The following is a 13,981-nucleotide window of genomic DNA, read 5'->3' on the forward strand; positions in this document are numbered from 1 at the left end:
GGGATAGAGAAACAAGGGGATCTTTGCTGAAAAGCTCACAGTGCTACTGGAGATTTCTGGGAAACTGCAGTTTGGTTTGTTTCTATTTGATTCTGAATGTGGTTGCAGTTAACTATTAGAGAGAAAAATTATTATGGTTAAACTGTGACCATATTCAAAATCTGAATTATGATATCTTTATCTTTTTATAACATTTTATGACTAAATTCATCTCTATATGCTCTTGTAAATAAATTGTTCTTTATATGTTTCTGGAAATAAAGCCAGAAACAACCAATTTTCCGTGTAAACTTCCTAATAATTTCTTTTTGACTCCTGCATTTTTTATACCAGTAGTGTATACTTAAGTGGGGCAAGAAGAACTTAGCTTTGGGTGAAATATTTCCTTCAATATATTTTAAACTTACTACCCTTTAGTTTAATTGAGTATTTCTTCTGTGGGACAAGATACTGATAATTTACAGAATGACATTTATAATTTTAAATGTCTTATGTCATATGTCTTTATCTTATTTCCAAAGTAATTATGACTTTTGAAATCTCTCCTTATATGTGAATCAATAATTGTGCATTATCCTTCTCTAAATATTTTTCATCTGTGTTGAATTGTTCCTAAGATGAGGTGTCCAAAAGTAGTATGGATATTTTAGTACATCCAGACATCTAACTCTTTTTGTTAACTTTTTTATTCTTTGACACTTCACTGAAATCTCTAGGATGACTATTAATGACCCTGTCATACAAATCACAAATTGCAACTTTAAAAAAATCTAAATGTCTTTCCTAAACATCTATCAGCATCGTCATATAATATGGTATGTGTACCTTATTTTCCTGATATTCCTTGTACTTGTGCATTTTATTAAGCATTAGCAACATGTTAGTAACCTGTAGCACATTTCAGATCACTTTACACTATTATAAATATATTTCATATCATTGGTCACAAAATCTGTCAGATGAATACCTCAGTATAAATCTCTCTGTACATTAGGAAGCAGCACCTTGTCCCATTTCCACATTAATTTTCTTGAAGTCTGGTTGAACTCTGAAAAATAATAAAAATGGCACTTTGAGATTCCAGGTATCTTACACTGAGGCAGGCCTGCACCACATTGGACAGTGCTACCAGGTGGTGTCATGAGAACACATTCTACCGCTTTGCTTCTTTTGCCTGCCCTGTGTGCCAAAAAAATTTGTGTACTGTATTTATGGTTATCACTGTGTGTACCCAGAACCAGTCAGTGAATGGAGAGCAGCTCTTGGTAGCACCCTGGGTACATGCCAAAAGCAACCATGTGACATGTTTTTCACAATGTGTGCATGTTTAGTAAAAGTGAGTGGATGAGCATATTTTCATAATGGGCTTCCCTAACCTTCCTACAAGATGTAAACATGCCCAGTAACTCCATGTCTAGATTTCTAAGCTTAAAAATAAATATGTTATAATGGACAGGTCAGCAAACTCTCCCAAGGCCACTGATATCAGCAGTTTTCTTGTAAATCAACATCAGTTACTTAGACACAAGTATTATTTAGAAAATTAGCTAAGGTGTGATTGCAATTAAGCATCTCTAATACACAACCTACTACTCTATTTATGTGTTTACCTGTGCAGAATGTATTCTGGGGCTTGACTTTGCACTGCATCACCCTGTCTTCTGCTGGGGAAGTTCAAGACACAAATACAAAGTGCACCCAAGACCTCCGACATCTGTACTCTTTTGGATAAGCATCTTCAACAATAAATGGTACTGATGCATGGTGAGGAAGCCCAGAGTATTCAGGGGTGGCCTATGGAGTGACAGCCACAAATTAATCTGCCTTCATGTACTAGAATCCCTAAGGCAGTTGAACTGTATACCTTGTCTGCCTTTCTTTATGGGTGAATCTTCCTTTGAGTACTGATGAGATATGACTCTAGCTACATATATTTTGCTCAAAGAAATTGTATGCAAACCTTTTGGATTCTGACAGTTAAGAGTCTTGATTTTGTCACTGTTAACCAGTCAGGATATCTAATTAAATTCTGTTTTCACCCAGTGGGTCATCTGCTCTCAGAACTAAGGAGAATACATTTTTATATTATAATGGTCAGAGAAGCTGCTTTAAAATGTAGCTGTTTCTTATATCAGTAAACTACTTCTTCAGACCTGACCTCTGTGGACTTGTCTACACCATTGCAGTGGTGCATCCAGGGACCAGGGGGCTCAAGCATAACCTGGCCATATCGTGTCCCCTCAAATCCACAAGCATCTTCCAAACCAGAAATACAGGCTATTCAGGGCTAGGTACCAGCTCCTATTCTCAGGCACCCTGGAGACCCAACATTCATTAGATGTCCTATTAGTTTTTTTTATTTAAGTGGTATGCTTTTTTTTATTCTTTTAATTTACAGTGGTATGAATCTGGGAGAGCTGTAGGCTTTTACTGTTCACTCCTAGTATTTATTGATGATTAGATGTGACTTGGTTCAGGACACCATCCAGCCAGCCTCCATGCTGCACAGACTATGCTAGCTCAAAGGCACTGTCTTAGTCTTTCTTACATGATAAAGAAGACATTTTAATATAGTGTTTTATGTCCATGATGGATAACCTGAAGATTATGAATGAGTTTTTCAATGTTCTAAAGAAAGGAAGAATGCTTAGGAAGGAAGAATCAGTAGGAAGACTGTTTAGTAGAGGCAATTTAAAATTAAAAAATCTTCATTATAAGGACTGCTGAAAAGTTGATTTTATCAGTACCTAAATCCCAAAGCATTAATCCCCATATATACTAAGGCCATACATACCCTTACAAACATTTTATACATGTGAGTAACTGTACAGCTGTAAATGGTCCAACTGAATTCATTAGGTCTACTGACCTATGGTGTGTTGCTCACTCATGTGTTCTCAGCTTCAGAGCCTAGAGTCCATTACATTTTCAGTCTAAAAGACTAGACCTTTTTTGGAGTTGTTGTTGACAGGCAAAGGAATCAATATAAACTTTTACAAAATGACCTTAAATAATGGTCACATGTCACTTTTTCCCCAAATCTGAATTGAGACAGCTCACCTGTAACTCACCCTGAGTTTTGTTATCTTTTAAATCATTACAAGAAATACAGAATGGCAAAAAAGACAGGTCAAAGCACTATTATATTACTACATGCAGTAACATCTATATGACATACATTAACATTTATAGAAGTTATCAGACAGATAATTTGTTAATTATTTAAATATATTTAAGGTATACCCCATCAATTAAAAGCTGATGATTTGATAATTGTCATCCTTAATCTTTTTTTTCTTATTTATAAAATAAAAAAACTATACAGAATATTAATAAGGATATCAGATGCTCATGAAAACTTATACAAATGTTTAACAAAAATAAATTTCAAAAAATGGGATCTTTTTTAGGACATCCATAATGTAGAGTTATGTAGTAGTTATGGTGTGGTTTTCCTGAGACAACTAGCAGTCACTTCTCCTTTCCCATACATAAATGGCAGCCAGCAATAGCTAGAAACAAAAGACCCCTCTCCCAATCTCTGAATACAGTGACATTCATTCTCAGAGAAGCAGGGGCAGCTTTTTGAAAGCAGACTTCTTCAGTTCAACAATAACACACAATGAGTTATTGACTTGTTTATATATGGAGCTCTTTTCAGTAACTAACTCTGACTCCCCACAGTCTGGACAAATGATTGATTTCGTTGTTAGAAAAAGAGAAAGCTCTTGCACTAAACTCTGTAGTGCAAACTACTTTTTCCCCATTTGTTCCCCTACTGAATAGGACCTTATTAAAATGCACTTTCCAAAAAATACCTGCAGCTGGCCTTTATAAGCATGTTTTGTATATATAAATAAGTAATTTGTCCCACTCCTTTGTATGGTAAGAAACCATTGGGGAATCTTGTCAATATATATGAAGGCTGATTGTCATAGTGTTTATATTAAACTGTATTATTTATATTGATCTACATATAAAAAATATTTCAGACTGCTTACTTATACATTTGTTATCTTCTAATGGGTTTATAAATATTAACATTTCAAAATTAATAGGCTTAAAGTTTTTTTTTTAGGATGACTTGCTGAGACAATAAATAGTTTGTTGGGGTATAGTCTCTATAGATTATGGATTATTTTATTATATCTGACGAAACTATACAAATTCTGTTAACAAAAATAGTTTATATTTTAAATTAATTTTTCCTTCATCTATCATGTTGGCATAAACCCAATTATATTTAATCCCTTGATAAGCACACATCTTCCATTAATTCTTTGTGCACATCTATTGAAATGAGAATTGATCAGTCTAACTTCTATTATCTTTCAAGTTCTCTTTGTTTGTTCATTTTGTTTTTTAAATTAACTTGGCTTTTTAGGTCCCACGTAATCATTGTACCCTTTTTAAATGTAAACATGAATTTGGTATTGTTTTTATGAAAACATGTTTCTACACCTCCTAAAATGATGGCTTATTTCACCAACAACTGAACTATAAAAATAATTTCTGTGTGATCGGAAAGTGTGGGTCACTCCATACTGATCCTTATGCTCAGTTATTTGCAGAACCTTAAGGGGAGTTTAACACCCAGCAGTCCAGTATCCAACAGTTTTTAATGAAATTACATTTGGGATACATCTTGCAGCTTAACAAAGTAGCTATGATTGCATGTTGGGCCTGATTCTCTACCTTTCATTTGAGTAATAATTTTAAACTGGGCAAATTAGGTTTAAAATGCAATTTAATATATTTTAGGGGTTATATTATAATTTTAATACAATATAACATATTTCCTACAAAGGAGTAACTGACTACTTAACCTGCCATGTGGTAGAGAGTCTTATTTAGTGTATTATGTTTTTCTTACAGCCTTTCCCACAGGCTTAAAGAAGAGATTCATGTAGGTACTTAAGGTGTTTCAGAAAAAAACTGGGAACTGAGGGAAATATGAACAAAGAGTTTTTAGGTTTGGCCTGTGGCTGTCAGATTTGCTGATTTTGATACAATTGTTCTTGCTAACTGTTTTCTTTACATTTTATTCTCTCCAACTCTTTGTGGGGGTTTTTTACCTTTCCTTTCTGTATTTCATTCTTTTTCTTTCATTGTTTTTCCAAAGACTTTTTTCAGAACATAGCTCTACATCTTTTCTTTTCTTCTCTTTTCCATCTTCTAATTTATATTCTCTTCATTGCTTTCTATTTCCTTTTGGTTTTAGCCACTTCATGTTTATGCCTTTCATTTTTTACTTTTATTTTTTTCTTTTATCCCTCTTTTCAGTTTCCTTTTGGCTCTCTTTTTAGTTTCTATTTTCTGTCTTTCCTCCTAATGTTTCATTTAGCCCTTAAAAAATAACAAGTTACCACATTGTTTGTTTATGAATTCAGGTTTGATGAGAGCAAAATAACACACACATATCTGCAGAGCTGAAGTCATATAATCCCTCTCTGCATAGCAGAGAGTGAATAAAAAGAAGAAAAAAATCCTATTTCAATTACTCAATAATGTTTGGGGCTAGTCTATATTATGACTATTTTGGAAAAAACTTTCCACACATACTAAACACATCAATTCAGTTCCACTTCGGTTAGAAGCGCTAGGAACTGTAGTATTAATGGGCTACCAGTAGCAACATATCACTTAATCCTGCTCAGTTCCAATCTGTTTAGCATAGCACATGGTAGCAGCATGTTTCATGTGCACTGAACCTCTCAACTTTGCTAAAATAAAGAAGAATGTAGTTTTTTCAAATTCATAGTGTAAACTGGGCCTTTAAAGAGAAAGGTCAAAGAAATCATTCACCTCTTCCCACCCCATGAAAGCTTCTCCACATGAGCACAATGATCAGGCATGTGTCTAAGCAGAAAGAAGTGGCCTGGGAAAGAGTCACTGTTCAGTGTAATCATGCACCTTAACCCAACAGAAAATAATGCCAATCATGTCATCTTGAACTTCCACAAGGGCTTGCTGCATGCTATCAGTTCCCTTTGGGAACTACTTAACAAGTCTTGCTGGCAAGTGGGAAGAACTTATCTGCTGTGTGAATTCACTGGCCCACAGAATTTCCTTATGAATCTTGGAATATTCATATATACAAGGGGTTTTCTTTGTCTGTGCATTCAACTATCAAAGTGCAGTCCCTCTGATGGAATAAACTGACATAGTTCCATTGACTTATTATACTAGGAGTATGGAGATCTGGTCCCATGCTTTTCCTTCCAATATGATTATTGCTACTTTTTGTCAAAACAAATAAACCAACAAACCCCTCTGAATTTTATCTTGTAGAGCTGTTCGTTTTATGTCCTTTCCATATTTGGCACATTTGTAATACTTGACAACTCAGAAGGGTGCTATCAATGGTGACCAAGATTAGTCATGCAGGAAAATACTGTCTTAACTTTTAGTTGGCACAGCAGCCTTTTGAAGTGTCTCTAAACTTTAGAAGACAAGTGTTATTAGAGTTTTGGACATATTTATTCTGTTGGATAACTCACTCCTCTTTCTAATCCTATTGGTAGGCACCTACCTGTTGCCTGTTTGAAATTCAGGCACATACCAAAAGAATTTTCAAACAGCAGACTCCATGGTGATAGACATGGTGCTAGAACAGGGATGGGCAATTACTTGGGCCACTTAGGGAGTTTTGGTGAGCTGTTTGTTGATGGGGTTGCTGACCTGGCATGACAGGAGGGGCGAGGTGCTGACCCAGTGCAGCAGGTTGTGGAGTGGGGGAGAATTGGTTCTATCCAGCCTGGGCCCATTCACCCTGCACCCACCACCAGGGGCACCAGACAGAGTGAGCAGGCAGGTTCTCCATTGAGACTGGCCCTGGACCCCCTGGCAGGGCAGGATCAATTGCATGGATGGGATGTGGCTGCAGGTGGTCAGGAAGCAATGTCTGGGAGCAGAACAGATGAGTGGGGGCTGGGATCATGGGGAGGTGACAGTGCAAGGCTGAGGCCTAGGACAGAGCCTCTCTCTGCATCATGGCTTTGCCCTGAGCTTGGGCCCCAGCTCCACACAGTCACTGCCCCATGATCCTGGCACCAGACCTGCCCTGTTCCTGGATGCTGTTTCCCACCCACCTGTGGCCCCATCCTATCTACCCAGCTGAGCCCTCTCTGCTGGTGAGGGTCCCAGGCTGGTCTCCATGGAGACCCTGCCTGCTTGCCCACTCCATCTTGTGCCCCAGTAGTGCGGGTGGGGTGGATGGGCCAGGGTGCCCAGGTAGCAGGGCCAAGTCTGGCAGGAGTGGTTGCACTTGCAGCAGCAACCAGAAGGAGCCACAACTGCTGATGTTGCTGGAAAGCTGAATCTAGGTGCTGCACTGCCCGAACCCCGCTACTTGCCTGAGGGCAGCGGGACTGGCTGCATGTACCTCGGCCTGGGATGCCCCCTGCGCCTGGGCTAGGCAGGGCCAAGACACCTGCTGCAGGCTGGATAATATCCCTTGGCAGGCTGGATCTGGCCTACAGGCCACATTTTGCGCACCCCTGTACTGGAACCTGAAAAGAATAAAATAATAATTTAATGTAATCTGAGGAAGTGAGACCCAGTATGTGTAACTTTCATTTAAATGATGCCAAAAAGCAGTGATGTGCTCTGCATACATGACAGGAGAATTGTGCCCTAAAAGAAAAAGGGGAATATTATTATTATGTCTGGATACTTTAAGAAGACATTATTAATGCTGCATAATAATTACTGAAGATGAAAATGCACTCCCTTGACTCAACTTCTGCTTTATTTGAAAACAATTTTAATTTGACTTTTATTTAAATACAGATCTTTAGTAAGTGTCTTTAAATATACTATATGTGTATAAATTTGCATATAAATTTAGACTGGATATTAGAATAGAGTTTCTAATGATCAGATTAATGAAGTTCTGGAATAGCCTTCCAGTAGGAACTGACTTTTGAAGCTCCATCTTGAAAGCATTTTATTTTATGTATGGTTACCTGAAACAGTAGACAACTTGGCTCAGTGATTTTGGAGATCCCTTTCTACCCTGTGCTCCAAGGTTCTTATTAATGGCTAAAAGCTTTGCCAAAATTCAGTACTTATATTCTTATTGGGTATCCAAAGACTTTCTCTTTTGTATTTAGAAACACATGAGGGCATCAAGGATGTGGTGTATTATGTGAAAGACATCATTACAGGTATAGTTAACTGTGCTGGTGCCCAGTGTGAGTGACAGGCATAAAAGTGGTTTGATGATACGAGGCTTACTTTATCATTAGCTTGTACATTTCCCAAATGATTACCCAATTGTTCTCTATCCTTCCAATCTCACTATTGCTACTCTTCCTGGAAGGCTGCTGGCTACACCTGTGTCCAGTTCTCTAGTAATGTTGGTGCTAGCCCTGGCCATTTTCAAGGGGCCTAGGCTAAGATGCAGAAGTGTTCCTAAGCAGAAGGCAAAAGCCTGTTTGTGAGTGACCATAGTGCAAACCTATGCAGATATGACAACTAGCTTGGTTAGCAAAGTAAAGAAAGCCATCAAACGCAACTAAATAAAGCACAAGGCCTGAAAGGAGTTAAGGGAGGACCATACATTAAATAATCCAGATATGCTATGTCATAGCTTTATCTTAATATATTAGTAGTAGTGATTGATGCAGTCAAATATATTAAATGTTATTTTGCTATAATAGGTATATTTTGTTAAGATGCTTATATAATTTGTTAAAAAACAAAAACAGCTTCCTCAGAGACGACCATAAACTAAGGTAAAAAAACAAAAAGCCAGGCCATCACTGAGCAGCACTCCACAATGGGGAAGAAAAGGAGATTAGTAGGGACCTACTGAATTCAGGGTGGAAGTGGGCTGTGTGGCAGCTCCTTTATCTTGCAGGTTTCCCCTGCACACCACCCTGCCAATTGGCAGAGGGGCCTTGCCACTCGCTCCTGATTGGCAGGTAGGCAAAAACCATGGTTTAAAGTATAGTGCTGTTTTTGCCTCCTGGCTAGTCAACAGCAAGCATCAGGGCCCCTCAGCCAATCAGCAGCAGGTGGGGGGTGCATAGGGGAACCCTCAAGATTAAAGAAGCTCCCACACAGCCCATTCTTGCCATGATTTCGGTAGGTCCCTAGAGATAAGAAAGCCTCCTTTTTTCTGTTCCAGGAATATAGGAATATAACCCTAGTTAATTGACACCTTCTGAGTCCACAAGAGATCTGGTTTAGACCAGTTCTAAAAGTTTCAGTGAAAAAAAGAAATTTAAATAAAACCAATTAGTGATAATTTATTAGACTATTAGAACCAGCCATCTATAAATATTGGGCATGGACTGGAGGGAAATTTTAGATCTCATCAAATTCAAGAAGATTTGCTACCAGTCTGTGTACCATCTTCCTCCTTTCTATTGAGTCTCCTGTCAGTAAAAGAGAGAATCTCTGTTGTCCTGTCATGGGTAGTCAGATAAACTTTGGGATAAATGTTTGTTTTCATGTTTTAAAGCGCAAGCAAATGAAAGGTTGGGCTGTAATGTAGACCTGTTTCTTCCACTTTTATTAGTAGCCTAGCGACAAGGTTACCTGTAATCTGCATAACAATATGGCCTCCAATAGCAAGTTCCCACCAAACCATTATCTTGTGCAGAAAGTTGGACTACTATGTAATGGTTCATGACAGTCCATTTTACTTCAACATCAGTTAAATTAATCAATAATCAGTTACCCCAAAGTCTGGGATTCCATTAAGGTTAATGGCTAAGTCTTCCTGACTTCAGTTGGCCTGGATTTTACTCAGTAAGTTCCCACAACCCAGTGATATTAAAAGACAAGGTGCTATACTATCATAATCTGTTTAGAACCTCTTCTTCCTTTCATACTTTCATGAAGATCTAGAAGGAGGCAAAAAACTCTCTTGGGAAAACTACTGCATCCAAGAGGAAACAATGCAGAGGTAGTTTTTTTTTTCTTAACATATTATGGAAGGATGGCAGTAACATGAGGTCACTGTTATAGCTGGAATTTTTTAAAACAGAGAGATTTAATTTTTAAATAAGATGTATAGTAACGAGTAACTGGAAAAATATCAGGTTCCCCAAAGATGCATATTATCATTATTATTATCATTATTGTTCTCTTATCTCCTTCTTTCTTCTTCATTTTTGTTCTTGCGTTATAACAGCCATTGGTGCATATGCAGAATATAGCAGACCATAAACAGTCAAACCATGCTTACATACTCAGAGAAAGAATCGCAAGCATAACTCTTTCAGGTAATCCTTACCTGAAGGAGCATGACATTTTAAATGAATGAAATGCTTTACTCCATTTCCAGCAATTTCAAACAATTTTTTGTTATCCTTAACTTGAGATGCCATCCTCAGCTCCATGGTAGCTTTGGCCTGTATAACTGCCTCCCTACAAGCGCGAGCAGAGGAGGTATACTCCTCTTTAGTAATCTCTCCCCGTTTTCATTTTTTTATATGCCCCCCTTTTAGCCCATTGTCACGGCGGGGTCCTTCAGGAGGGCCGTGATCTCCTCGAGGTCCCTCGCTCCATGTCAAGGCCGCCCCAAGGCACCCTCTTATTCTCGCCCGCCACGTCTTTGATGTTTGTATACAGTTGGGAGGCTGCCTATGACTCCCTGGGCATGGCTACTTGGGACCTCTGTTCCTGCGGTCCTTCTGGACTCCTGTGGTCTCCCGGTGTAATGGGTGCTCCCCAGGCACCCTAGCCTCATGGGCTGCGCGTGGCTCCTACCACCCCTAATACCACGCCCCAAGCCTCACAGATGTAATAGACATTGGTGTGTCTGCACGCCCGCTTCCCGGGCCCTTCTTCTATAATCTAGCCCACTCTCGGGCCTTCCCCCTATGTGTCTACACTAGTGCCCCTTCCTGGGCTCTCTCTAACACAATGTCCCTCACTGGGACTCTTGTCCACTCTGGGACTTCCTGCCGAGCCACCAGTCTTTTGGGCCCACCACACTATTACCCTCTCTGGTACGGGCTCACCGTGCTGCTATCCCCTTTTGCCAGGGACAACCGCAGCACCTTGCCCTTGTCCTGGGTTTTTCTGCAGTGCTAGCCTTCACCCGGGTCTACTACGCCCTTCTCGGGCTCCTCAGTAATCGCCCCTCCTTGGGGGCCGGGGTCTATGCACCCCACAAGTGATGCCCTTGCTGGCGTCTGCTGCGCCCGTCCTGGGCTTCCTAATATGGCGCTCCCCCTCTTCGGGGCTCGTCGTGCCCACGCTAGGGCTTCTCAGTAGTCCAATGTGGCGCTCCCCCTCCTTGGGGCTCGCCGTGCCCACCTTGGGCTTCTCAGTAGTCCAATATGGCGCTCCCCCTCCTTGGGGCTCGCTGTGCCCACCTTGGGCTTCTCAATGCTGCCGCGCTCTGGGGCTGGGGTCTACGTACCCCGCACACAACCCAGGGTCTTTGTTCCCCACCCGCAACCCACTGGTTGCGCTCCTTACTGTAAGCTGCACCTGCACTGGCGCTGCACCCTCACTGGCACTGAGGTCCCCATACCACTGGGGTTCCCCCTTAAAGTACTGCGCCCTCACTCAGGCGCTGGGGCCCCCCATACCACTAGGGTTCCCGTATGAGGACACTGCGCCCTCTTGGCGCTAGGGCACCCCACACTCTCTGGGGTCCCTATGAGGCCTCCTCCAACCCCTACAGCCTCACCCAAGCCTCCGGTATAATAAACAACCACAAAACATACTGCAAGCCTCCTGGCTACAACTAAAACCTATGGCACCTAGCCACTACAAAGTAAGCCGCCTGGCTATAACTTAGCACCATTACTCCAACCTTTGGAGCTCTCATGAGCTGTACTGGCCATCGGGCTTCTACCCAGCTCTCAGCCAAGGGAGCTCCTGCCTCTCCGGCTGCTGGCAGAGAACTGCCAGCCTGGCCTCAGCCCTGGGCTTTATAAGGGCCAGGCCCTGCCCCCTTCTGGCCAGCTGATTCTTATTAGTTGCCCCGGCAACTCGCAGCTGTGCTCATTAGGCTCTGCAAGGGCTCTCTCCCTGGCAGTTTCTCCTCTCTAGGAGCAGGCACTGAGGTGCCCTGCAACACCTGTAGACTGCTCTGGATTTCTCTGGTCAGCCAAGGAAGCCTCTTGTCCCCTTTCCCCCTTTTTCCCCGCATTGGGATCATCTCCCTCTGTGCCCGAAGGATCATTTCCTTAAGGCACAGCCACCCTTCCTGGGCTCCCAACTCTTTAAAACTCTTACTCTGCAGTGTGTCCTTGACTAAACGCCTGAGTTCATTGAAGTCAGCTTTCCTAAAGTCTAGCACTTTCACCCTACTAGTTACCTTACCCACTCGATGTCTTATGGTGAATTCTATTATTTGGTGATCACTGTCCCCCAGGTGACCACCGATCTGTAGGTCTCCTACCATGTTATCCCCCGTTGCCAATACCAGGTCCAGTAAGGCATTCCCCCTAGTGGGACCATGTACCTCCTGCGTCAGATGGAAGTCCTGTACACAGGTTGTATCGCATGATACAGTCTACAATGGATATTGTGTCCCAATAATTTTTTTTTTTTAATCTTTCAGGACAGCTGTCAGCCTGTATTTATAGTAAGCTTATGGAGTTGATCAACTTTTTGTTAACAGACAGTTATGTTGTGTTGTGCCACTTGGTATATTTCAATTAAACATTCCAATCAAATGGAAAAGGCACAATGAAACACCTCCTCTCTTTCTTTTTATTATCACTGTATCTTGATTCTAATATATAGTTCATGGACAATAACAATTGAAAAACCACATGATATTTTTATGTTGTTATTTTCTTCATCTTTGTCTAAGCTATGTAGGTAATACCTCCCACTTACTTGAAGTCCATACTTCTGTCAGAGGACCAAGTACATTATTCTGTCAACTCTGTCATAACATACTTCATATACATCTCCAGACAGCTTAGTATGATTGATTCATCATCACCCTTGTTGTTGTTGTTGTCATCATCATCATACTATATATGTCATAGAAATTGCTTTGCCAACTTAACTATTATAGAAAAAATAACTATGGCTGTATGAAATGTTTAGGTCACTCATTCTAAAGGAGTTTTCATATAGACATGTGAAATGTGTGTGTGTGTGTGTGTGTGTGTGTGTATGTGTGTGTGTGTGTGAATACTGTCAAGCCATAAATTTATTCCACCTGTCACTACATTGGACAACAGCACAGTTAAGTATTATAAGTATATATTATATACTACATATTATATACGCCTAAATCAGACCTATCCCAATAATGGTTTATAACATTTATATTTTCAAGTAGTCACAAAATAAATGTCTGATATGAATGAACATGTCTATAGTATAATATTATTTAAACCTTAATTTAAGGTTTAAATAACTATGGCTCAGGTCCCTAGCTATTATAACTATGGTATGTAATCAAAAAGCATTTGATACACATTTCAAGTAATTTGTATATATTTTTCAGCTGGATTTTGCCATTGATGGTCAGAAAGGGAACATCACTGATAAAGGCATTCTTTCAATGACACCAGAAGAATTATACTTAGAATACGAAGAAGTGAGTGTATTATATATGCTATATTTTATTTACCTAGCAGTAAAATATATTATTTGTAATTTAATATGAGGCTGGTTTAATCTCTGTATATAAATAGAAAAAAGTTTCTCTAGTAGTCTGCTACTTACTAGTGTGTTAACTTATTTGAAGGCATTTATAATACTAATCATCTAATACATATGGTGAGTTCAGCTTCCTTACCCCCCAAATTTACTACTGCTTCCTTCTGTTATTATACCAAGCATCAGTGCCAGATGGCAATTCTCCCGCCTGGCTATGTATAGAACATGCATTAATACATCTCTTTTCTCCTTCATGTGAACCGGATTGTACTTTCTTTTAAAACTTACAAAGTGACAGCAACACAAATATGACCCTGTTTTAAATTTCACTGCCATTGCATGAGGATTTTGTTTTCAGAGTTAACTCAACCCTTCTTATCAGAAACAGTAT

The 13,981-nt window shown here is 40.0% G+C and overlaps 1 protein-coding gene across 1 annotated transcript in view; it reads left to right on the top strand.

The window, feature by feature from the left end:
- LOC102561439 (doublecortin domain-containing protein 1) overlaps positions 1 to 13,981 on the top strand; it is a 226,065-nt gene that overhangs the window by 194,641 nt on the left and 17,443 nt on the right. The window contains exon 11 of the mRNA XM_059722717.1: positions 13,436 to 13,528. Coding sequence (XP_059578700.1) covers positions 13,436 to 13,528 — 93 coding nt within the window. The remainder of the gene's footprint in view (positions 1 to 13,435; positions 13,529 to 13,981) is intronic.

Source organism: Alligator mississippiensis, chromosome 2 (genome assembly GCF_030867095.1).
Source record: "Alligator mississippiensis isolate rAllMis1 chromosome 2, rAllMis1, whole genome shotgun sequence".
Taxonomy (NCBI): Eukaryota; Metazoa; Chordata; order Crocodylia; family Alligatoridae; genus Alligator; species Alligator mississippiensis.